Source organism: Gadus chalcogrammus, chromosome 23 (genome assembly GCF_026213295.1).
Source record: "Gadus chalcogrammus isolate NIFS_2021 chromosome 23, NIFS_Gcha_1.0, whole genome shotgun sequence".
NCBI lineage: Eukaryota > Metazoa > Chordata > Actinopteri > Gadiformes > Gadidae > Gadus > Gadus chalcogrammus.
In genome coordinates, this window is record NC_079434.1 from 5,866,446 (window position 1) to 5,890,304 (window position 23,859).

Consider the following 23,859-nt stretch of genomic DNA (forward strand, 5'->3'; position numbering starts at 1 on the left):
AAAGTCCCTGTTCAGTTCTTGGCGTTCCTCCCTCCTGCTTGCCGCAGTCTTTATATCGAGCCGTGTGTCCGCATCGAGTCAGTGTTGCGGGCTCCTGGGTGGATGTGACTGAGGCCGGTGGAGGAACAAACTGACCCGCCGAGATGACCACCGTGGCCCCGACGCACCACGAGGGGACAGGTGAGACAGATGTCAGGGGTACCGCTCAGGCTATGGGCCTACGTCACAAAATGGCAAAAAAAATTGTCGAGGGATGCATTTAATATGAATGCATTCATGTGTGCACATCTGTATAACCTTTTTTTTCAATATTCCGTCGGGTGTGGTTCAGTGGATTTTTCTTTTCTCCTGGCTGTTGACGTGCATCTGTGATCAATAACAGTGGAGTGATCTGTTTATTTCTGCATGGCTAGAGCTGCACCTTGTTGGCAGAGGGTCATGTGTTGGACGGTTTAACGCACCTCTGCGTACATCGACGATATTGACGCGTATAACAGAATCACCGAAGGGTGTCAGCCCTGGCGAACAGTGAGCTGTAATGGCTGCGATGGTCACATGCACGTAGAATGGCATTGTGTGTTTGACAGCTTGCTAAATTCATTAAACTGACGTATGACAAGCGGTACCGGAGTTATTCTACATAAAGCGTCGACGGTGGAGGATGTATGATGCTCAGTGACCTTGACAGCATCGCACATGAGAGTGATGTTAATATGGGAGCGCCTGTGGGTTTCATCTTGACGAGATGAACGGGTGTCTCAATTTCCATTTAGAACCTGCATATTTACCTTGCGCACAAAGTAGCATCCCTCGACAATGACATTCTGTCTGGTTCTCGGAAATGCAGTGCTGACGCCTCCCCAAGTGCGCCACCTGACCAATAGGAACCCGTCCCCGTCCCGAGCCTTGGCCAGTCCTGGCAGCACTCCGCCAGCAGGTAGGAGCATCACCACCATACGCGTCACCACTGCTCCCACAGCGTCATCAATCGCTATGTACATATGTGTCATACACTTGTAGTTCAGGTTATAATATAACAGAACTCCATTTGCAAATTGCATTGCAAGAAGACATTCAGGAGTTTTAAAGAACAATAGTTATACTAATATGCATTTAATGTACACAGTTTAACTTACAATGAATCAATAGTTTATTGATAATAAACTACCCTACTCATGACTCCACATTAAGCTTCTTAGGCCTCTTGCTCAAAGTATACCTCCGGATGAAGTGTGTGTGGGGCATGGGGATTGAACCCAGTACATTATGACTATGAGTTTGAACACCCGTTCCTCTACGCTATGCTGCCCTGGTTCATATTTGTCAGACGGCAGGTAGCCTGTTTTGAGCAAAAAAAAACCCAAAGGGAAGCTACAACAGACAGCCTTTGCCCAAAAACCCACTGGCCAACTGGTGAATTCAACACACGTTAACACACACACACACACACACACACGCACACACGTGTCTGTGGATGTGTTAGCATAGACATGGATAATACTGTGCACGATGTGCAATGGTTAGATATAAATGTGTGTGTGTGTGTGTGTGTGCGTGCGCAGAGCTGTCGGAGCTCCTGCGTGACAAGGAGCGCCGTGCCGAGCAGCAGCGCGGCCGCTGCGTGGAGGAGCGGGAGAGGAGGCTGGAGGAGCAGCGGAGGAAGGAGGCCAGGCGCCGCGCGGCCGCCGAGGAGAGGAGGAGGCTGCAGCAGGAGGAGGAGAAGGTCAGAGGGCAAACGCTGGCAACGCCTGTGAAACGTCTCTGATGTGGGGTTGTTGTACCAGAGGAATCCGTGATTTGAGGCCTTTGACGAAGTGCAGACGACACAAAGCAGTCAGACCCTGACCCCGCACGCCTGAGTCTGAGTCTGAGTTCCAGTTAGCTGACTTTGCAGGACGGCGTTGCCTTATGGCCTGCTCCACCCGACGTAGCGTCGTAGCGTGGCCTCCGGAGCGAGAGGAGCCTATATGCATCCTGAGCCCTCTGCTGGGGTCTTGATGCACCCCCGCCTACACCCTCAGCGGACTAAAATGCTGTCGTATGCAGGAATGGGACAGCTAGAAAATGTCTTTATAAGCAAATTTGACAAGAGGGCCTTTTTACTCCCTGCAATATGCGTCTTCCACTACTAATCTATAGATTACTGAAATAATTGATACACAAACATTCATACTATCTTGGACAACACGCAGTTTCTTCACATTTACAGTTTATCCCTCTTTATTCATAGAGGGACGCGTCAAGGCCCGTAAAAATAGACTTCATGTCTATTTTAGCACTTTGTTGCGTATTGGCTGCGCAGCAGACTGGCTCAGTGTAGCAGCTCGTATCAATAAGAGGAGCGTTTCCTTAAGGCACGACGCAACGCTACATGATGTGACGCTGCCATGCCCAGTGTAGCAGGGGGTCAGATGTATATTAATATACTTTCAGAGTAAATGATTCGGACAAAACATTAGGTAGTGTAGTACGGGGTGGATACATCCCTCTATGGTACATTGTTATGGTTATTGCACGTTTTTTTATCCTGTTGTCCATCACTCGAGGTAACGTTAAACCACTGCTGTACTGTACAGATAGAGGTCATGGCCACTTTTCTTTTGGCTCTATTTCGTTGAAAATATCCGCAACAACAATGTGGTCTTCTTGGAGGCCTTTTATCATCAGTTTTAGCAGGGTTGATACTGAAGGATATCAAACCCGATGGGATCTGTCGCTATGTGGGAACCATTGCTAGCCTTCTCTCTTCATCACATGCTAACCTTGTGTTACCAGCCAACCATGAGCTACTATCTAACCCTTCATGTCTCTCCAGCTAACTCTCTTTGTTTGGAGCTAACTCTCTCAATGTTAAGCGCTTACTCTCCTCATATTACCAGCTGAATCTATATGTGTAATCTCATTGTTATAATCTAACTTGGCTTCCTTGCTGTTTTTTATAGTGTTGGGCTGCCTCGCTTTGGTTTAGGAGCTAAATGTCATGGTGTTGGGGGCTAATGCCAACTCTTCTCTTAACAGCTAAATCTTACTGGGTAACGGCCAACTCCTAATGTTCCCAGCTAAATCTCCTTGTGTTATCATCGACCTCTTCCTCCTCGCTAACTCTCACTGGGTTGGGCTAACTTGCTCTGGTCCACCAATGATAGCTTTCATAAGCCATTCGCACACCAGACGAGCCATGGAGGAAGGTTTAATTTTAGGTCTAGATTTGAGGTCTGGTTCTGTGTTTAATATGATGGGTGGCAATTGATTGATTGATGTGTTGTGTGGTGCATCAGGGTTTTGAGCAGAGCTCAGTGTGCGACCATCTATATGTCTGCAGGGCTGTATGTGTGTTTTTCATTGATTGGGTGTGTGTATTTACATACAAATACACAGCTCTCCTAATTTCCAAACCCACTCATTTGCATTACTTAATGACATAATGATTGGCTGGTCTCTCCTGGGAGGCCACAGTGACATCACTGTGAGCCTGTTATTGGGACGTTTACTGGAAACTATAACGTGCACAGTCATAGATGAGCACACATTTATTACCCGATACACCTCAGGATGAATGTGAAAATGATCCAGAGATGGCCAGCATGAGGGGATCGTGTAAGGTTCCCAGGGGGACACCCTCATTAGTAAATCTCAGAGACAGACTCTTAATAGTAATTTATGGTTATTTCTTGTGACCCTGAGGTGCGTATTGATTGGTGTATAGAGCGCTGTGCGGAACAGAGCTAACATTTGATGCGTTGCAGTATTAGGCCTGCACCTTGGATGTTTATTTGTTCGTCCTATGCACATACACACCGTGGATCAAGCTCTCTTTATCTAGGTCAAATCCTTTTGTTTAACACTATATAGATGGATGCATGGAAAATGGATGGATGGCCAACCGGATAACCCTCTCCTCCCATTACATGGCTGTTTTCTCTCTCCCTTGCTCTGCTTCTTCATTAATTCTGTTCCCCGCCTTATCGATTCCACGCCAACGCTCCATCTCCCCCCAGCCCCCTTCTACTTCCTTCCCTATCCCCCTGTGACTCCATACATTGTCATCCCTAGCTTTCCCAACACACACACACAAACACACACACACACACACACACACACAAATAAACACACACACACACACACACACACACACACACACACACACACACACACACACACACACACACACACACACACACACACACACACACACACACACACAGATGCACCCTAGGCGTGTCTGCTGTAGAGGAGAAGGGAGAGAGGAGAGAGGAGGGAGGAGGGAGGGTGCATCTGTTACGGACCATGACACTGAAAATATGAGTTGATGTAGAATAGGTGATGCAGAGAGAAAAGGCAGAGAGAGAGAGGGGGGGGGAGAGAGCGATGAACAGGAAATGAGAGAGTGGGAGACAAAGAGTTCAGCTTGCTAAGCCCCAACATCACAGCCCAGCTGACTTCTCCTCTCAGTCTTTTGAAAGGCACTAGGTCACATAGAATGTGCCTTTAATCCCCAGCCTGACTCACAGGAGTTCAGAAATGGATTTAGATGTCTTCGAGGGCTGCACCATTATGACAAAAATAATAATTATTATTTTGCCAGATATTTGTGATTTTGGTTCATTGTGAAGAGCAGATTTTCAATTAAATAAATAATCAGTTGCTATTGTATGCAAATAATATAATAATGAAGCAATTGCTTAGTTGTAACAGTTTACAAAGTCATTTACGGCCATACAAAATCAAATTTCTAATTATTATTTTATCCAAATTGGGACCTTTCACAATTTCTTAATTGCAGAGCCCAAATATGCAATTTATTATTAAACCCAACTGCCATTCACATCAGATGAATCACCAATACATTCTTGAACTAATCACTGTGTTATGTATTTCCTTTGAGATGTAGATCTGTGTTTTAATGTAGGATATGTAGCATGACGTTACCTTAAACGATGCAAATAGGTGCACACCAGTATCCCTGTCTCTGTCTTTGTCTGTTCTGTGCATCGTCACAGAGAAGCATCGTTAGAGGAGATGAGAGGAGAGGGAGGTAGAGGAGAGGAGAGGAGAGGAGAGGAGAGGAGAGGAGAGGAAGCTAGAGGAGAGGAAGCTAGAGGAGAGGAAGGTAGAGGAGAGGAGAGGAGGAGAGGAGAGGAGAGGAGAGGAGAGGAGAGGAGAGGAAGCTAGAGGAGAGGAGAGGAGAGGAGGGGAGAGGAGAGGAGAGGAGAGGAGAGGGGAGGAGAGGAGAGGAGAGGAGAGGAGAGGAGAGGAAGGTAGAGGAGAGGAGAGGAGAGGAAGCTAGAGGAGAGGAGAGGAGAGGAGAGGAGAGGGGAGGAGAGGAGAGGAGAGGAGTGGAGAGGAGAGGAGAGGAGAGGAGAGGAGAAGAGAGGAGAGGAGAGGAGAGGAGAGGAGAGGAGAGGAGAGGGGAGAGGAGAGGAGGAATATAAGAGAGAGGAAACAAGAAAATAATGACCCGCTTGTATTATTTTACCATTTTTAGAAGTGTATTTAATCGTCTCCTCTCTGGAGACAATAATTATCCTATAATAATACAATTTGGTCATTATTTTCTTGTAGGAGGAGGAGGATAAGGGAGATCGAAAGAAAAGGAATGGGAGAGGATGGGAGGAGGGGGAATCCATGGTTAAACTGGAGACGTCGTGATAGTAGTGGTGGAGATCGGAGGAGAGGAAACAAAAGGAGGAGGCAGACGAGGAGGGAGGAGGTGTAGGGGAACAGAGCGACGTGAAAGGGAACCTTGGGGCGCGAACGAATCCCGTATTGATACCCTCTTCTGCACACCAACGTATTCACACATGCAATGACGTAACCCTGCACGTACATGTGTCTGCGTGCGTCGATGCATGCAGCCATACTCCCCTCTACTATATGCGCCTTTGTGTGTGTGTGTGTGTGTCTATGCGTTTCCTGTGTGTGTTTGTATGTGTGTGTGTGTGTGTGTGTGTGTGTGTGTGTGTGTGTGTGTGTGTGTGTGTGTGTGTGTGTGTGTGTGTGTGTGTGTGTGTGTGTGTGTGTGTGTGTGTGTGTGTGTGTGTGTGTGGTATTGGCTGTGATCGACTGGCGTGGCTTGGTGAGGCACGGTGTGTAGATCCATCCCTCTTTCTGAGTGCTCTCTGAAATAGCCTCAGTCACCAGAGAGTAAGAGAGATAGACCTGTGTGTGTGTGTGTGTGTGTGTGTGTGTGTGTGTGTGTGTGTGTGCATGTGTGCGTGCATGTGTGCGTGAGTTTTCTCTGTGTTAGAGAGGTGGAAGTGAGCAAAAGGGAGGAGACTAGCAAGGGTGGGGTGAACAATTGTAGAGGTGAGAGAGAGAGACAGTGAGTGTGATAGAGAGAGAGAGAGAGAGAGAGAGGGCGGCTGTGTTACTAGAGGGAGTGGCAGAGTGAGAAGAGGCGATACAGAGAGAGAGAGAGAGAGAGAAGACACAGCTCCGGTAGCTCAGTCGTTGTTGATCGTCGGATAAAGCAGACATTGCAGTGGGAGCAGCGGCAAGCGAAGGGAAACCAAGAGAGACAGCGAGGGAGGTAGAGAGAGAGCAGGCGACAAAAGGACGCTGGGGCGAGGCTGCTGCGGATGCATGCGGTAACCATGGCGCAGCCGTCTCCGTGCGCGTCGCCGTGCACCCGTCGCCGTAGCGATGGCTCGGTGAGAGAATGTCTGTTCTTCCCCGTTCTGGAACGGAACGAGCAGGAGCGGCTGGAGGCGCTGGTCCGCCGGCGGGCGGGGGGCGCGGCGGACAAGAGGGGCCGCGGCGCCGGGGAGGCCGGCCGGGACCCCCCGGAGAACCGGCCCAAGAGATGGACCTGGGGGGGACCCCCGGACGGAGCCGAGGGTGAGTGGGGTACACCACCGAGGGGGGGGGGGGGTATTGTTTTATTTACATGACATGACATGACATCATCCTACAGGAGGGGGGTTGTGTGTGTGTGTGTGTTTATGTGTGTGTGTGTGTGTGTGTGTGTGTGTGTGTGTATGTGCGGGAGGGGGGGGAGGGGGGGCTGTGGAGTCATGCTGGGGTGTTGACGCTGGATGGTGGTCCTCGGTGGGGGGGAGGGGGACAGATAGGCAAGAGGGAGGGGGAGGGGGGCTGCTCAGTTGGTATAAGGGAAGGAGGGGGGGACTGTCGGGGTTAGAGGTCATGGGGAAGGGTGGGAGGGGCACAGTGGGGACGACATGCAACGTTTGTCGGCTGTCATGGGAGCAGAGCAGAGGGAGGAGAGATTAACGTGTGTCAACGTTTGTGTTGTCGGTGTTTGGGGAGGAAGAGAGCTCTCTCTTTTATGGAGGACAGTTTGAATATCATATCCCAGATGCATAACAAAGACAGAGAGAGGGGGGGAGAGGGGGGAGAGGGGGGGAGAGCAGATGACAGTGGAAGGGTGTGGAGGCTGCAATGCAGATGGGGGCGAATACAGACGTTTTTGGTCTTTTTACCTCATCTGATCGCATCACACCGGTGTGTTTGTGTGTGTGTGTTTGAGTGTGTGTGTGTGTGTGTGTGTGTGTGTGTGTGTGTGTATTAGTGGATGCTAAAGGTATGCGCTGCGTCTGATGTAAAACCTTAAACAAGGCTGTTCAGACGGAACGGCCAGCGGTGATGTGTCTGGTCGTGTTATTGTCGTCACGCAGTTTATTTACACTGTCTGTCGCAGCTAGGAGCACTAGCTAGCTGGCTAGCTGGCTAGCCATCTAGCTTTGGCTGCCACTGCGTCGTCCGCCAACAGGTGTGTGTGTACTTGTGATTTGTCTGTTTATGTGTTGAACGGTAGAGGATTATCACATGGCGTGGAGTGCCCTGGTTATTTTTGGGAAGCTGGTGTTCCATTGTTGTGTTGGTCGACTGGTTTAATTCCGTAGAGAAATGACACGTCTAACCTTGACATCAACAGAGGCCAAACTCATAAATACACGACACGCAAACAAAGGCACATGCCGACGATCTCCCTCATTCTCTCTCTGTGTCTCTATCTCTCTCGCTCTCTCTCTCGCTCTCTCTCTCTCTCTCTCTCTCTCTCTCTCTCTCTCTCTCTCTCTCTCTCTCTCTCTCTCTCTCTCTCTCTCTCTCATCCTCCCTCCGTCTATCTCCCTCTTCAAATTGCATCCATCTTCCATGACATGTTAAATCAAAAAATAAAAGATATTGTATTTAGCACTTGTATGTCGGATGGTGTGTGTGTGTGTGTGTGTGTGTGCATGTGTGTTCCCATGGGGGGATTTTGCGAGACTCATAAAACATGCTGAAAGGTTGGACTCGCAGCGGATAGAACGGGGCGTATGATGTGGAGCATTCATAACGCCTTCAATAATTCATAGGGCTCAGTGGCTCACACACATACACACACACATGCCCACACACACACACAGGCTCACAAAGGCTACCGCTGAACTGCAATCTGGGAACCAGGGGGGGGTACTCTGTTGGGCGGCGTGCCCCAGGCGGAGAGAGCTGTCCTGGGATCTGCTCGCTGGGTGGCTGGCTGGAGAGAAAGAATCCCAGCTTACATATTTCCCCCCTGTCCAACGAAAGGACAAATACCTCCTCATCCACCTTGCAGTGCGTGTGTGTGTCTGTTTGTGCGTGTGGTTGTGTGAGTGTGGTTGCGTGCGTGCATGTGTGTGTGTGTGGGTCTGAGCTCTATGTATGCGCGTGAGGATCTTATTCGTCTTTCCCAGGGCTACCAAGGTAGTTGTAGTGGTTACCCTGATTAAAAACAGCTGCCTTTTCCCTGGCCCCATACCTGGTATCAGGGCCGCTGTCTGCCATCAAGGCAGCCGATATTATTCATCAGATCCTCGTTGCAGGGCTCATTATGTTTGAGAAGCAAAGCATGCTTGCAGTGGTTCATTTTCTAGCACCACCGGCCAGAAACACAGGCGAGTTTTTGCATGAGAATTTGTGTGTGTGTGTGTGTGTGTGTGTGTGTGTGTGTGTGTGTGTGTGTGTGTGTGTGTGTGTGTGTGTGTGTGTGTGTGTGTGTGTGTGTGTGTGTGTGTGTGTGTGTGTGTGTGTCCCCGTGCGCTTCACTAGGTAAACTCGCGTGCGCGAAAGGTGTGTGTCATGCACGTCGCAAGAGTGTAACGCTTTGCTTTCTCCGCTATGCAACACCTGCCGCCCAGGTACCCCTAAGACCCTGCCTTGCCCTGCCATTGGTTCTGCTCAGCCCAATGAGCTTCCTGCTGCTTCCAGAGCCAACCAATCCCGCAACGGTACATATTTCCCCTCTGTGTCCCTTCCTGATATTTGCTGTGTGCATGTGTTGCAACCTGCTTGTTGTACGCTCCCTTCCCACCAGCATCTCGCTGCTTGTTATTTGCTGGCCTCTAACTAGAATATAACTAATTATTTGCTCGATATCTGCACTGGTTATGCATATAGCCTCAAAAGCTATCCTCTGGCTAGCGTTTTCTTATCCTATTTTTGCAATATACGTCCGGCATGTGTTTCTTTTACTGCTTTTATGTCAGTCTGTGACACCATCATCATCGTTTTTGCACTTTTTGTGCAATATGTGTGTGTTTGGGGAGTGCCTGAATCTGGGAGTGTAATAATCTGTGCAAGTGATAGAGTTTCTGTGAACTAAACAAATAAATTATATGTTTTGAATTTGGACTATTCTCCCCCCTCTGTCGGTGGAGCTGTTCACACGATCTGTCACATGACGCAAAAACGATGTTGAATCCAACACGCTTATCACCCCTGCTGTGACTTTGCTTTCGCACTCCTGTCCTCCTCTATCTTACGCTAATACTTACTGAGCCCGTCCGGTGCACCGGCTGTTAGTCCTGTACTCATATGGGCACAGCCTCTGTCTACATCCTGGGGTGGAAGATCCATCCACACCCTATACACCCCCTGACTGCCCCCCCCCATCAGAACAAAGGGCTGTGCTGCTTCCTGTCTCTGTGGCCCGTGGCACTGATTAGTGATGCATGCACCATTCCCTCTCAGTGGGGGGGCGGCAGAGCACCCCACCCTGATAACTCTCACAGACACACACACAAAGACCCGCACACACAGACAGACACACACAGACACATGGCACAGACCTATTCGATACAAATGGGACACACACGCACAATTACACATGGAACACACACGCATACAAACACCCGTGCTCACACATGCACACGTTCACATATACACACACAGGCGTGCATGTGCTCACGCATGGACACATGCACGTGTTGCAGGCGTGCACACGCACACCTACAAATAATGCAACATGCACAGTCACACCACACCCTACATCATACCAGACATAGCCTCTCAAGCCACTCACGGTACACACACACACACACACACACACACACACACACACACACACACACACACACACACACACACACACACACACACACACACACACACACACACACACACACACACACGAAGCAGGCCTACATCCCATTACTCGGCTGAACGTTCACGTCCAGTAGCGATGTCCTCTTCTAAAGAACGACTGATCTGCCGCCTGACCGCTGGGGTTGTACTGCGGCTCTGTTCTATATTCAGAGCTGGACTTGGACAAGGTACAAATGTACAAGTACAAAACTTGGGGTGAATGTCGTTCTGGAATAAACAAATTACAATCTACTACGACCAATGGATACTAATTGTAAAAGCATGACTGTATGTATAGATGTAATGCAGCGGCAGAGAGGCGTATGTTAATGTGAAAATGTTGCGGTTGCATTGTAAATGTGCATCCTGAAAGGCTATGTCCCATGCTATACATCCCTGCGTTGCTGTAAGGGTGGAGTTAGTGCAACAAAAGAGAACGTGCCAGAGAGGAGAGGCTGTTGGAGTTTGGATACCAGCTCATGTATTAAGGATTATCACACAGATAGTTCTCATGCATAAACTCATTGCATTATTGTCTTGTTTCTGAAGATAACAATACTATGATAATTTCTTATTTATTAATCCCAAATGGAAAATGCTGTCTCTTTATGATGGCTTTGTCAGTGCTACAACAGATTATGTTTAGTCCATTAAAAAACAGTAAAAATAAACTGATATATTTGAACATGAAAAGCTTGATCGATGGGAGACTAATATTACAGATCCTTGGTCAGACAACATTATTATAATAATATCATCAAAGATTATACTAAAATCATATGCATACTGTAAAATAAACCCCAATAACTATCACCCTGACTATTATACACTCAAAACAAAAGCCCAATGACTGCTGGCTGTCAATCAATCAACCAGAGGGCCCAGGCGTCTAGTCTACAGTAGAACTAAATGGAGGGCCAGCCGGCCGGGGCTGGCGTCGCCCCCCTCCCCAGACCGACGCCCTCCAGACGCCAGCGTGGTGTCTGCGGCCGGCCGCTCGCTGTGCGCTAGCGTTGCAGCTCCGCAGTGTCTGCAGCTTCAGTCGCTCGCTCCCTCCACCGCCCCCAAGGTGAACGCTGCACCCTGCGTGACTCATTGATCCCCATGCCTTCTTTTTTTGCGCCGTCAGGCTCATTTTTTCGGGCTAGGGGAAGGGGGGTGAAGGGGAGGTGAGATGGAGAGTTGCTGTTGTGATGAGTGCGTCCATTCTGGGCTGTGATGTGGGGGATGTTGTCACTTGAGCGTGCTTCTGTGTCTGTGATTGCATTTAAGTGGTGTGTCATTCAGTGTATTGTGTGAATCGTTGTGTGAGTCTCGTTAAAGATCTGATTTGTGTTGAAATGCCCCCTGCGGTTGGCTTCTGTGTTTGAACCACTCCATTATTCTGTACCATTGACTTGTGTCATTGTGATTTTTTTGACTCACAGTAAATGACTTCCTGACTCCAACCACTCCTGATCAACCAATCAACAAGCGGCTTTCCAACTCCTCTGCAGCCATCCATTCACCCGAGAGAGGTGAGAGAGAGAGAGAGAGAGAGAGAGAGAGAGAGAGAGAGAGAGAGAGAGAGAGAGAGAGAGAGAGAGAGGAGTGCAACATGAACCCCAATTGAGAACAGAGCATCTCTCTCACCAGCAGAAACAACCATGTTGAGAGACCGAGAGAGAGACCGAGAGAGAGGCATTATCTACCTATTTCTTGACATATTTATGGGTCTTAATGGGACGCTCTACCGGCTGAGCCAACAGGGCGTCCCATGTATTTATGTATTTATGAAGTACCATAGGCCTGTCTGTTACAATCAGAACTAGAGTCACGTGATGAGTTAACTCCATGCGATTCCTCAGACAGCACCACTGTAGTGTTTTCTTGTGAGGGGGTCACACGAGGAAAGGCCTACATTATTGAGTAAGAGAAAATGTTAGGATATAATAATTATTGCAACGATGACATTAACCAGTTTCATTATATAATGGTATGAAAGAACAACCAATATGGAGTCATGCGGATTAGCACTCTACTCTGTGCTCACGGCGATGTGTGTCAATCAAAGGAAACACGCAATTAGTTAATTTTTGTACAATTTGATACGTTTGTTTCAACACTAGGAGGCTTACATTATATTTATGTTAACCAGTGAATAATAATGAATCTAGCAGTTGAGAACTCCATTCTGCACTCTTTCTGACACAACCACAAATACGCTTATTGTATAGGTTAATATTATAGCCTATTGTCATTGTTTCATTTGTTTAAGAGACATTTCATGCATACATACATTTCTGTGGTATCAGATGGACGGTACCCACGATAGGCCTCCAGGCCTATAGACATATATTGTACTTATAGGTATAATTCATGCATTGAATATAATATGTATAGGCCGAAAACAGTTATATTTCTCGTTGGTGCTATCATGAGGGTTCTGGGGACCTGGGTTCCCAGAACAGGCCCTGCCATGGCCTTGGTGGGCATTCCATCTTTCATCTTTAGTTAAGCGTGGATGGGGGCATGCGTCTTTTTATCTGTATGCACAGGCGGTCTCATCCTTTGCCCTGTGAGTCGTCTATCACACGATTGGGCGGATCCAACCGGTCTATGTACTTGGCTTTATATTACTGTTGCTCTTGGATTGTATGCAATTCCAAATACTTGGATCTCTAGTAACTCTGTGTCCGCCTACTTTTGTCTGTGTTTTGATGTTTTGTTGTCGGTATGGTCCTGCATGGCTGTTGTGTTGGTGACCTGTCAGTGTCTGGTGTGTCCCATCGTTTAGCGTCCTCCGGAACACAGAGGCCGCACAGAAGTTCCTCCAACCGCAGGAGCGTCACCGGCTCCCTGGAGGAGAACACAGGGGACAAGACACCGGTGAGCCGCTCACGCACACATGTATATAACCATGTTTAAATGTCATAGACTTGTGTATTTTCATGAACACATTAGCCTAGCCTTATGAATGTTACACAGTCAACTTACAACATATTATTTCTATAATAAAATTCTGTTGTTGATTATATACTGTTGATTAATACTAAAGGGTAAGTAAACGTATATCCAGGTTTAGAGTTTAGTTTGGTTCAGTTTAGTTCTCACAATGGCCCTCATTTATCAAACGAGCGTACGACAGAAAACGTGCGTAAAATGGACGTACGCTCATTTCAACGTTGAGCTTGGCATTTATCAATTTGAACGTGAGCGCAGGCTGCGATGAAATCTCACGTCAGGTCTGAGCTCGTGTACGCAAGTTTTTTTGGCGCAACATACGGGTATTTCAATGATGAATAGTGCAGCACAAGTAGCCCATGTTCAACATCTATATTAATTACTAAATAAATTGGAATTAGCTCAGCCGTTCAAACAATTACAATCAAGTCAGGCCTAATTAAAAACAGTATTGCTATGAAAATAATTAGAATGTGACAGGTTAAATGTTTATTCAGCTGTCTATATTAACAGGAGCTTTGCCAAATAGGTGGTCGTGTCTCAGCGATGGCAGATCTGGCTCTGTTAAGGACCTCAACGCACAGAGTTTTTCGAGACCGCGCTGATTTTTTTAAGGAAGGCGATGAATGGCTCTTGAGTCGTTTTCGTATCCCAAGGCATCTCCTGATGGAGCTATGCAATGCTTTGGAGCCACAGTTAAGGCGAGAAACTAGGCGATAAAACGCAATACCTGTGCAGGTTTGCTCTACCTTGGGATTTTTGGCCACCGGGATCTTGCAGCGGGAGATCGGGGACAGGTCTTCTATTTCCCAGCCAAGTATTAGCCGAACCATGCCAGCAGTTTTGGCAGCTATAATGTCCCTCTCCGAACGTTATATTAAATTCCCATATAATAACGATCAGCAAACTGGAATCAAACGGGATTTTTATGCTATTGCTAGGTTTCCAAATGTGATTGGTGCGGTTGATTGTACCCATGTGCGTATGAACCATCTATTAATGATTACGCGTACATCAACCGCAAAAGCTACCATTCAGTTAATGTTCCGATTATTTGCGATGCCAGAATGTCAATCCTGAACATGGTAGCCCGATGGCCTGGGGGCACGCACGATTCTTTTATTTTCCAAAATAGCAACGTTGGGCATCGTTTACATCAGGGCGCACTACATGGTCAGAGTCATCTCGGTGAGTTACGCATCTGTCGCACTGCACCGGCCTCCTCCCGTTTCTTGCTTGGCCGGCTTCACAGCCGCAACACGTTTTTTGGTGCTGAGCTTCATGTCGGACCATTTTTTCTTCACCTTATTCGGAATTAAATAACTTTAACGGAATGCAAACAATAGCATATATGTGAAATGTTTTAAGCTGGATAACAGAAGTTGTACATTTAATTTATTATTTAATTAATTTAATTAACAAACCTCTTCCGTAGCCCGACGAACATTGGAAACACTATTCACTGCAACAGTTATTTCCTTCCATATAGCATTCTTTTGCTGGCCTTTAATGCCAGCTATAGGCTACCAAATAAAACCAGACGGTTCGCATCCACCAGTGACCCGAGCGTCTCCATTTGGGTCTCGGAAAAATTCCTCTATTTTACCGTTGGACGTTGCTCCATGTCGTAAAAGTTAGGGGCGAGACTTCTGAAGACGTGCTTTTATATGGGCGTGTTACGTTAATTACGATTGATCTCAGCCGCCGTATTTATCAACACCAAGATCCTTCGTACGCTGGGATTGGTGTGATACGAAGGTTTCGTAAATCTCACGTGGGTCCTATCGTAAGATGAATCATGCGTTCAGATTTGCGCTCATTTCTACGTTGTTTGATAAATGAGGGCCAATGTGTTTGTGAACATTTCTGTGTTCTTTTTCACCAAAGAATTAAAGCAAATTCTCTGTCAAATATAGAACGTCTCCTTCGTCCGGAAAAAAGATTTGAGTGCTAGTTCGCACCCTGGCGGGAGTGAATGTGATGTGGGTTTTGCTAAAAGGGGGGTTTATTTACCTATAAATAAATCCTTAGTTGAATATAGATAAACTTAACAGTTTCATGCTGTAGTTGATAATAGACGGGTAATAAAAAGAGATTCTACGGGGTGTTTCACAGACAGACGGTCAGACCCCGCCCAACCGCAGTTCATCCTTCAGAACCCAAGGCAAAGGACCCAGCACCCCTAAACGGTACCACAACACACGCACACACACACACACACACACACACACACACACACACACACACACACACACACACACACACACACACACACACACACACACACACACACACACAGAGACACCTACACACACACGTCTTTGCGTCTGTGTCCATCCCTGATCCCGTCGCCGTGGTTTTCAGGGTGCGGTCCACCAAGAACCGGGCCTTGTCTCCCTGCTCCCCTGGCCAGTACCCCCCCTCCCCTGTCCGGCACCGCGCCCCCACCCCTGGCTCCGAGGACAGGGGTCACATCGAGGGCAAAGGCCCCGGGACCCTGGAGAGGAAGTCCTCCAAGGTGGACGCGCCGGAGAGGAAGATTCCCAAGTCCACCAGCAAAGAGCTGGCTGGAGGTAGAGGGGGAGGGGGAGGGGGAGGGGGGAGGGAGGAGGGGGAGGGAGGAGAGGGAGGGTGGAGAGGGAGGGGGGGAGGGAGGAGAGGGAGGGGGGAGGGAGAGAGAGAGGGAAAGGGAGGGGAAAGAGGGAGGGAGGGAGGGAGGGAGAGGGAGGTAGGAGGAGGGGGGAGGGAGGGAGACTGGGGGGGAGTGAGGGAGAGAGGGAGGGAGGGAAAGGGAGGGGACAGAGGTTAGGAGGGAGGGAAAGGCAGGGGAGAGAGGAAGGGAGGGAGAGCAAGGGAGGGAGGAGGAGGGAGGGAGAGATGGAGTGGAGGGGGGTAGAGGGCGTGAGAGTGATGGAAGGAGAGAGAGAGAGAGAGAGAGAGAGAGAGAGAGAGAGAGAGAGAGAGAGAGGGACAGGAGTGCAACATGAACCCCAATTGAGAACAGAGCATCTCTCTCACCAGCAGAAACAACCATGTTTCCATTGCTCTCCTATCTCTCTCTCTCTCTCCAGGGTCAGACCTGTATGCCTGACAGGCTGTCCGTCGTCTGTCTTCCTGTCTGTCTGTCTGTCTGTCCGTCGTCTGTCTGCCTGTCTGTCTGTCTGTCTGTCTGTCTGTCTGTCTGTCTGTCTGTCTGTCTGTCTGTCTGTCTGTCTGTCTGTCTGTCTGTCTGTCTGTCTGTCTGTCTGTCTGTCTGTCTGTCTGTCTGTCTGTCTGTCCGTCGTCTGTCTGCCTGTCTCTGCGTATCGTCTGCCTATGTTTGTTTGTTCCATGTCACACAGCTTTGTCTTTGTGACTGCCTTCTCTCTTCGTCTCCACTCCTCTACAAGTCCCCTAACACTCAGCCCCCCCTCCACTCTGCCCCTGCCCTCTCCCCCCCCCCCCCCCCCCCCCCCCCCCCCAGAGTCCCCGTGCACGCCCACCGGCCGCAGTGTGGGCGGGACCAGCGACGCAGAGGAGGCTGGCCGTATGCTGGCCGAGAGACGACGCCTGGCCCGGGTCCAGAAGGAGCAGGAGGAGCGACAGAGACAGGAGGACGAGAGGTGTGTGTGTGTGTGTGTGTGTGTGGTGTGTGTGTGTGGGTGTGTGTGTGGTGTGTGTGTGTGTGTGTGTGTGTGTGTGTGTGTGCGGGTGTGTGTGTGTGTGTGCGGTTAGAAATCCTGTTAATCATGTGTGATTAACCATTTGGCTGGCTTCATAGCCATATGACACGGGTTTACACACGTTTTGGAGAGTCTACGACGTAGTACACTTGGTTGGGTGTGAAATCTCCTTGTTACATGCACTCTAAAAGTAGCCCCTACATCTAATGGTCACTACATTCTGTTGAAGCGTGCTATATTCCGGCAACATTAATATCTTCAAGAGTGGTCGTTTTCTATTGGCTGCTCACCCTAGTTCAAGTGAGTGTGACGGGGGTTTGACCACGCCCCTCACTGCCCTTGCTCCTGTTGAACCCAATTTGTCCGTTTTTCTAGAAAGCTTTACTCATGGCTGCTCAGATCGCTTGTTAAAGAACTCTAAGGCGGAAGTTCTGCTGTTTAAACTGAAATTGACTGACCCTATCATTTATTTATCGCCCAGACAAATTTTGGAAGAATTCCTCTGCGGTCCTCGTATTAGACGATCTACATGAGGACACTTTGCAGCCACTCCCCTGGGACCCGTCCCGGCCTGGTGTTTCACCAACCAGGGGGACTGGGGAGCAGTACGTCCAATAATAGCTTGTTGCCAAGGGATGAAACCAGGAGACAATTTACCATCATCTCTCCGGTGTTGGCTTCCAGCCCTTGATCTCCCCAGTAACATGAGCGCCGTGTTGAAATGTACAGTAGACACAATCAATGGTGTCCTTCCCTCGTTCTTACTGTCTCTCTCTGCCTCGGTCGTCCACTCCGCTCCTGTTAATGGAGCCACCACTGTCTCTTCGTGCCCGTCTCCCATGATTCATCTGGTTTCTCCTGCTCTCCCTCTGTTATTTTTTTCTCCTCTCTCTTCCCGTTCTCTCTGGCTTCTGGCATCCTCCCAATCTGTCCCTCTCTCTCCCTCTGTTCATTACACTCCCTCCCCCCCTCTCTGTTGCTCCTTCTCTCTATTTTCCTCCCTCCTCCCCACCTCTCTGTTACTCCACTCCCTCCCTCTCTCTCTTACCTCCCTTTGTCTCTCTCCTCCCCACCTCTCTCCCTCGCCTCCCCACCTATCTCTGCCTCTCTCTCTCTCTCTCTCTCTCTCTCTCTCTCTCTCTCTCTCTCTCTCTCTCTCTCTCTCTCTCTCTCTCTCTCTCCCCACCTCTCTCTCCCCCTCCTCTCACCTCCCAGTCTGAGACAGGAGGAGGAGGAGCGGAGGCAGAAGGAGTTACTGGAGCAGCAGGAGCTGGCGGCTCTGCAGGAGGAGGAGAATCGGATCTGCCGCGAGGACGAGAGGAAGAGGAGGGAGGAGGAGGAGCGAAGGCAGAAGGAGCAGCGCTGGAAGGACATGCAGGATCAGCTGGACAGAGAGGTCAGGGGTCAAAGCGAGGAATCCGTCCTGTCCGTACCACGATCACCACCTCATGTGGTTGATCTTCATGTGAGGACGGCAGGATGGAGTGTGATACGGACTGGCCCTAAGGATGGGTCAATCCCTCTGAACATAATCACTAGACCAGATACAAGGAAACAACCGTTAGGATGTGGACCGTCCATCTAATCGGTCACAATGCATCTAGGACTGTCACAAAATAATCTGCACCATAATAACACAGATCCCCAAGCTAAGCTAATGAGGAGCTGGTGTGTGTCCAGAGGGAGGAGGCGTGCCTGCGGGCCCAGAAGGAGGCGGAGAGGAAGAGGCAGGAGAGAGAGCTGCTCCACATTCAGGAGGAGCAGGAGAGACTGCAGAGGAAGAAGGTGTGTGTGTGTGTGTGTGTGTGTGTGTGTGTGTGTGTGTGTGTGTGTGTGTGTGTGTGTGTGTGTGTGTGTGTGTGTGTGTGTGTGTGTGTGTGTGTGTGTGTGTGTGAGAGACTTCAGAGGAAGGTGATCAGCAAAGTGTGTGTGTGTGTGTTTGAGAGACATCTGAGGGAGAGGGGTGAGTGTGTGTGTTTATGTTTGTATGTGTGAGAACATGCCTCATAGTGTTTGCGTGTGTTTGTGTGTGTGTGTGTGTGTGTGAGCTCTTGCATCATAGTGTAGGTGTATGAGTGTGTGTGTTTTTGTGTGTGGTGAGATTATAAAAAATTATATTGTAATGCCCTTTCCTTTAAGAGCAATACTTTTGAGTGAACAAACTCATGATCACGGGAGAGCATGAGATTGCAGTCGTGTTCTGTAAGAAGAGAAGGTCAATCATGCATGCATAAAACACAAATTTCCACCTATAAGGTTAACTGTGTGCGAAGTTTGGAATTTGAATAGTATGCAATATACTGGTCCCAAGAAGCCTCACTTCTGGATCACCGTTTGAAACAAATATGATTCACAATAGGATATGGGAGTAGTGAGGAGGAATGTATATATGGATTCTAACTGATGTCTCCATGGGCACACAGAGGATCGAAGAAATCATGAAGAGGACCAGAAAGACAGAGGGAGAGCTGCAGTCTCCTGCCCCAGGTAGGAGTCACGTCTCCCCCCCTAGGTTGCGCTATCCACCGCATGGACTCACAGTCTGCACATTAGTAAATAATAAAAGGCTCGGATTTCAGCATAACTCACTCACTCACCCACTTACGGGTTAATAAAGTGTGTGTGTGTGTGTGTCTGTGTGTGTGTGTGTGTGTGTGTGTGTGTGTGTGTGTGTGTGTGTGTGTGTGTGTGTGTCTGTGTGTGTGTGTGTGTGTGTGCCATCCAATACGTCTCCCTGTCCTACACCCATATCAATCCAAGTATTTTTTTGTATAAATATATAAATAAATATATATATGCATAGTGGGGGAGGGCTATTTTTTTTCTTTAATGTTAAAATGGCTGTGTGTATTAATTACATTGATCTCAATTAAGCCTTAATCAATAATCTGACTCTGAAGTCAAAGTGAAAAAGCCAAATAGGCTTTTTACCAATTATTTCCCAGCCCTGTTTGCTCTGCAGTGTGACTCAGCTTTGTCGGTCAGGCAGGGCCAAAGAGACCTCTGGTGGTGGAAATGAGTAATGACTCCCCGTTTACCAACGGCACACCTTTTTCTATTGTGAAAGCTATCCAATTAACTACTGAAAACAGGATGAAAAAAAGACATTGTTAGCAGCAGGTATCGTGAATGTTACCTAACATTTCATAATATTCTTGGATCCAGCAGTCCTACTGTGTTTTAGCAGAACATCTGGGCGGAGAAGGCACCAGAAAAAGGACATGGCCTTGAAAATGGAGTTATGCCTTGTTTCCTGTTTTGTTACAGAGATATTCTACCGAAGAACACAATCTAGCCTCCAGTTATGTTATTGTTTGAAACAAATTCGAAGCGAGAGGAAGCTGAACAGCCCCTTTCACACAGATCTGAGCTTGTCTGTGAAACTACCCAGAAGGCAACGTTCCTGTTCTTTTTATGTCGCAGTGTCGGATGCCAGGGGCCCGCCCGGCCTCATTGGGGAGGACGAGGCCCCTCGTCCCGCTGAAGCCCCCCACATCATGCTGGGGCCCCTGGAGACCAAGAGCTGCCTGGACGAGCTGTCCGACGGCGTGCAGTCCATGGACGTCAGGTGAGGCCTCCTCATGGATCCCTCTGTCTGAGTCCGTCTGTCTGCGTTAGGCCGTCTATCTGTCTGTGCGGAGCCTTCTGTCTGCACCCTCTGTTTGTCTGTCTGCTATTTACACTCAAGCCCTAATTGTATCTGTCCATATAATGGAGTCAAACCTTCGTATCTGTCTTTTTAAGCCCGGGCAATGCTTAATCTCTCTCTCTCTCTCTCTCTCTCTCTCTCTCTCTCTCTCTCTCTCTCTCTCTCTCTTCCCCCCCCCCCCCCCATTTGCAGCCCTGTGTCCCGGGACGACCAGGCCAGCGCCCAGGACTTCTCCCCGGTCACCGAGGGGGGCGGCGATGTCCCCTACGGCCTGGAGCACATGTCGGAGCTCTCCCTGCACGGGCCCCCCGGGGACACCCCCGCCTACCCCAAGCTGCGTGCGGGCAGCGGGGCCGCGCTGGGCGACCTCAACAAGAACCTGCTGATCCAGGCCTACAGCGCCGCCTCCGAGTCCTCCCAGCTCATCCACAGCCTGGGGCCGGGGAAGCTAGACGTCCTGTAGCCAGGTAGACCCTACCCTGACCCCAAGAGACCTAGAGAGACCTAGAGAGAGACCTAGACCCAGAGAGACCCTGACCCCGAGAGACCTAGAGAGACCTAGAGAGAGACCTAGACCCAGAGAGACCCTGACCCCGAGAGACCTAGAGAGACCTAGAGAGAGACCTAGACCCAGAGAGACCCTGACCCCGAGAGACCTAGAGAGACCTAGAGAGAGACCTAGACCCAGAGAGACCTAGAGAGAGACCCTGACCCGAGAGACCTAGAGAGAGACCCTGACCCCGAGAGACCTAGAGAGAGACCTAGAGAGAGACCTAGACCCAGAGAGACCTAGAGAGAGACCTAGAGAGACCTAGAGAGAGACCTAGACCCAGAGAGACCTAGAGAGAGACCCTGACCCCGAGAGACCTAGAGAGAGACCTAGAGAGAGACCTAGACCCAGAGAGACCTAGAGAGAGACCTAGAGAGACCTAGACCCCGAGAGACCTAGAGAGAGACCTAGACCCAGAGAGACCTAGAGAGAGACCCTGACCCCGAGAGACCTAGAGAGAGACCTAGAGAGAGACCTAGACCCAGAGAGACCTAGAGAGAGACCTAGAGAGAGACCTAGACCCCGAGAGACCTAGAGAGAGACCTAGACCCCGAGAGACCTAGACCCAGAGAGACCTAGAGAGAGACCTAGAGAGAGACCTAGACCCCGAGAGACCTAGAGAGAGACCTAGAGAGAGACCCAGGCCCAGAGAGACCTAGAGAGAGACCTAGAGAGAGACCTAGAGAGAGACCTAGAGAGAGTCCTAGAGGGAGACCTAGACCCAGAGAGACCTAGAGAGAGACCTAGAGAGAGACCTAGAGAGAGTCCTAGAGGGAGACCTAGACCCAGAGAGACCTAGAGAGAGACCGAGAGAGAGACCTAGAGAGAGACCGAGACCCAGAGAGACCTAGAGAGAGACCTAGAGAGAGATCTAGAGAGAGACCCAGAGGGAGCCCTAGAGAGAGACCTAGAGAGAGAGACCTAGAGAGAGACCTAGACCCAGAGAGACCTAGAGAGAGACCTAGAGTAGAGAGGGACCCAGATCCAAAGAGACCTGGAGAGAGACCTAGAGAGAGACCTAGAGAGACCCAGACCCAGAGAGACCAAGAGAGAGTTCTAGAGAGACTTAAAGAGACCCAGAAAGACCCAGTGAGGCACATAGAGACCTAGAGAGATCCCGAGCCAACCTCAAGAATCCGAGACTACAGAGAGACCCACAAAGACCCACAAGGACCTAGATAGACCCAGACAGACAGACAGACAGACAGACAGACATGTAGACAAATAGAAAAATAGGTCAGGGAATAAGAACAGCAATTGAGATTTACTGTAACCTGGAGAGCTAGGAGCTGGTAGTAACCAGGCAGAGTTCTGGAGGTGTTCAGTCTCTCTGTGACTAACACCTCCCTGGCTGGTTTTGTTCTCCTCCTCTTCCTCCTCCTCTCCTCTTCCTCCTCCTATTCCTCCGCTTCCTACTCCTCTTCCTACTCCTCTTCCTCCTCCTCCAGGCCAATGTTACCCACGGGGGTGTGGGGGGGCCCGGACCCCGGAGCCAGAAGCAGTCGGACCGGACTCTCTGTCATCATCATCCTGCGCGGACCAGAACCCGCCCCCCGCCTCAACCCGCACAACCTCCAGCCCGCACCGGGAGCCGGAGACGCCCCCCTCCCCCACCCCTCTCCCCCTGTGCCTTCCGCAGGGAGCCGTCGCTATACTCATGGCCCCTCCTCCATGTAACCCCCCCCCCCCCCCCCCCCCGAGCTCACGTCCTCAGTATGGACACTCACGCCCCCCCCCCACACACACACATCCATACACACACATAACTCACACCGTAAACGCAACTGCATACCTTTAACCAGCAGGGTTAAAGCCGGGGTCGGGAAAAGCAAGTGCACCGTAATCCACCTTCCTGTCCGCAGTACTGACGCGCTGACGCCCCACCGCTGGCCGCGGGTCAGGTGTAGTAGCACTCTGTACATAGAGCCCACTCAGCAAGGGGGGGGGGGGGGGCACCACTACCAGAACATGAGTACGATCCGTGGGGCGGACGGGGTAGATTTTGTCACGTGACTTATGGTTGCTAGGGTAGATAACGTGTATACAGTTCATGGGGTATAAATATATAAATAAATATATATATGCATAGTGGGGGAGGGCTGCTTAAAGACGTGGGTCATGATGGCGGCGTCTCTGAACGCCGTCATGGCCTCTCTCCTGGTCTGTGTTTTCTGGTCGGTCCTCCTGTGAGTGTGTAGCAGCACGGACTCCTCCCGTCTTCGACGTCCATAAGAACCCCCGCCACGCGACGCTACACAATCGACTGTAGATAATGCTAATGCGCCCCAACTGCCGCGGAGGGAAATGTTATTGATAACTGGATATTATAGTCCTGCTTTTAAACCCCTGAAAAATAGTAGCTTATGCTTTTGTTACTGGTCATGAGGATAAAAAACAACAACAATGTAAAGTGTGTAAAGGAGTGTTTAAGAGAGGGAGGGAGGGAGTGTGTGTGTGTGTGTGCGTGTGTGCGTGTGTGCGTGTGTGCGTACGTACGTGCGTCTTCGTGCGCCTGTGCAATTCTCTTTTTATATCTATCTGCAGTTGAGGAAAATATTGATACAGTGCGTTTGGTGTCGTGTATTAGTTTCCACTCACCGTAACTGCGCTAGCTTTAGCTTAGCTTAGGTCCCCGTACACTTTGACGCTGTGATTCACTGGTCTGGAACTAACCCACCTCCTCCCTCCCTCCCTCCCTCCCTCCCTCC

The 23,859-nt window shown here is 49.6% G+C and overlaps 1 protein-coding gene across 1 annotated transcript; it reads left to right on the forward strand.

Annotated features, from left to right (window-relative positions):
* Positions 1 to 104: 104 nt before the first annotated feature.
* Positions 105 to 22,727, forward strand: LOC130377515 (MAP7 domain-containing protein 2-like). The gene is made up of 16 exons (XM_056584672.1): positions 105 to 180; positions 848 to 937; positions 1,563 to 1,723; positions 6,696 to 6,837; positions 9,123 to 9,212; positions 11,775 to 11,864; positions 13,124 to 13,215; positions 15,406 to 15,479; positions 15,655 to 15,863; positions 16,754 to 16,892; positions 18,168 to 18,348; positions 18,633 to 18,737; positions 19,376 to 19,439; positions 20,376 to 20,520; positions 20,794 to 21,068; positions 22,600 to 22,727. The coding sequence occupies exons 1-15, from the start codon at positions 144 to 146 to the stop codon at positions 21,062 to 21,064; spliced, it is 1,890 nt and encodes a 629-aa protein (XP_056440647.1). The 5' UTR covers positions 105 to 143; the 3' UTR covers positions 21,065 to 21,068; positions 22,600 to 22,727.
* The last annotated feature ends 1,132 nt before the right edge of the window (positions 22,728 to 23,859 follow it).

Excerpts from the sequence above, each read along its gene's own strand:
- LOC130377515 (XM_056584672.1), top strand. The coding sequence starts at position 144 with ATGACCACCGTGGCCCCGACGCACCACGAGGGGACAG. Across the intron at positions 9,213-11,774 it reads AGCCAACCAATCCCGCAACG|TAAATGACTTCCTGACTCCA; the intron begins GTACATATTTCC and ends TTTGACTCACAG. Across the intron at positions 11,865-13,123 it reads CATCCATTCACCCGAGAGAG|CGTCCTCCGGAACACAGAGG; the intron begins GTGAGAGAGAGA and ends CCCATCGTTTAG.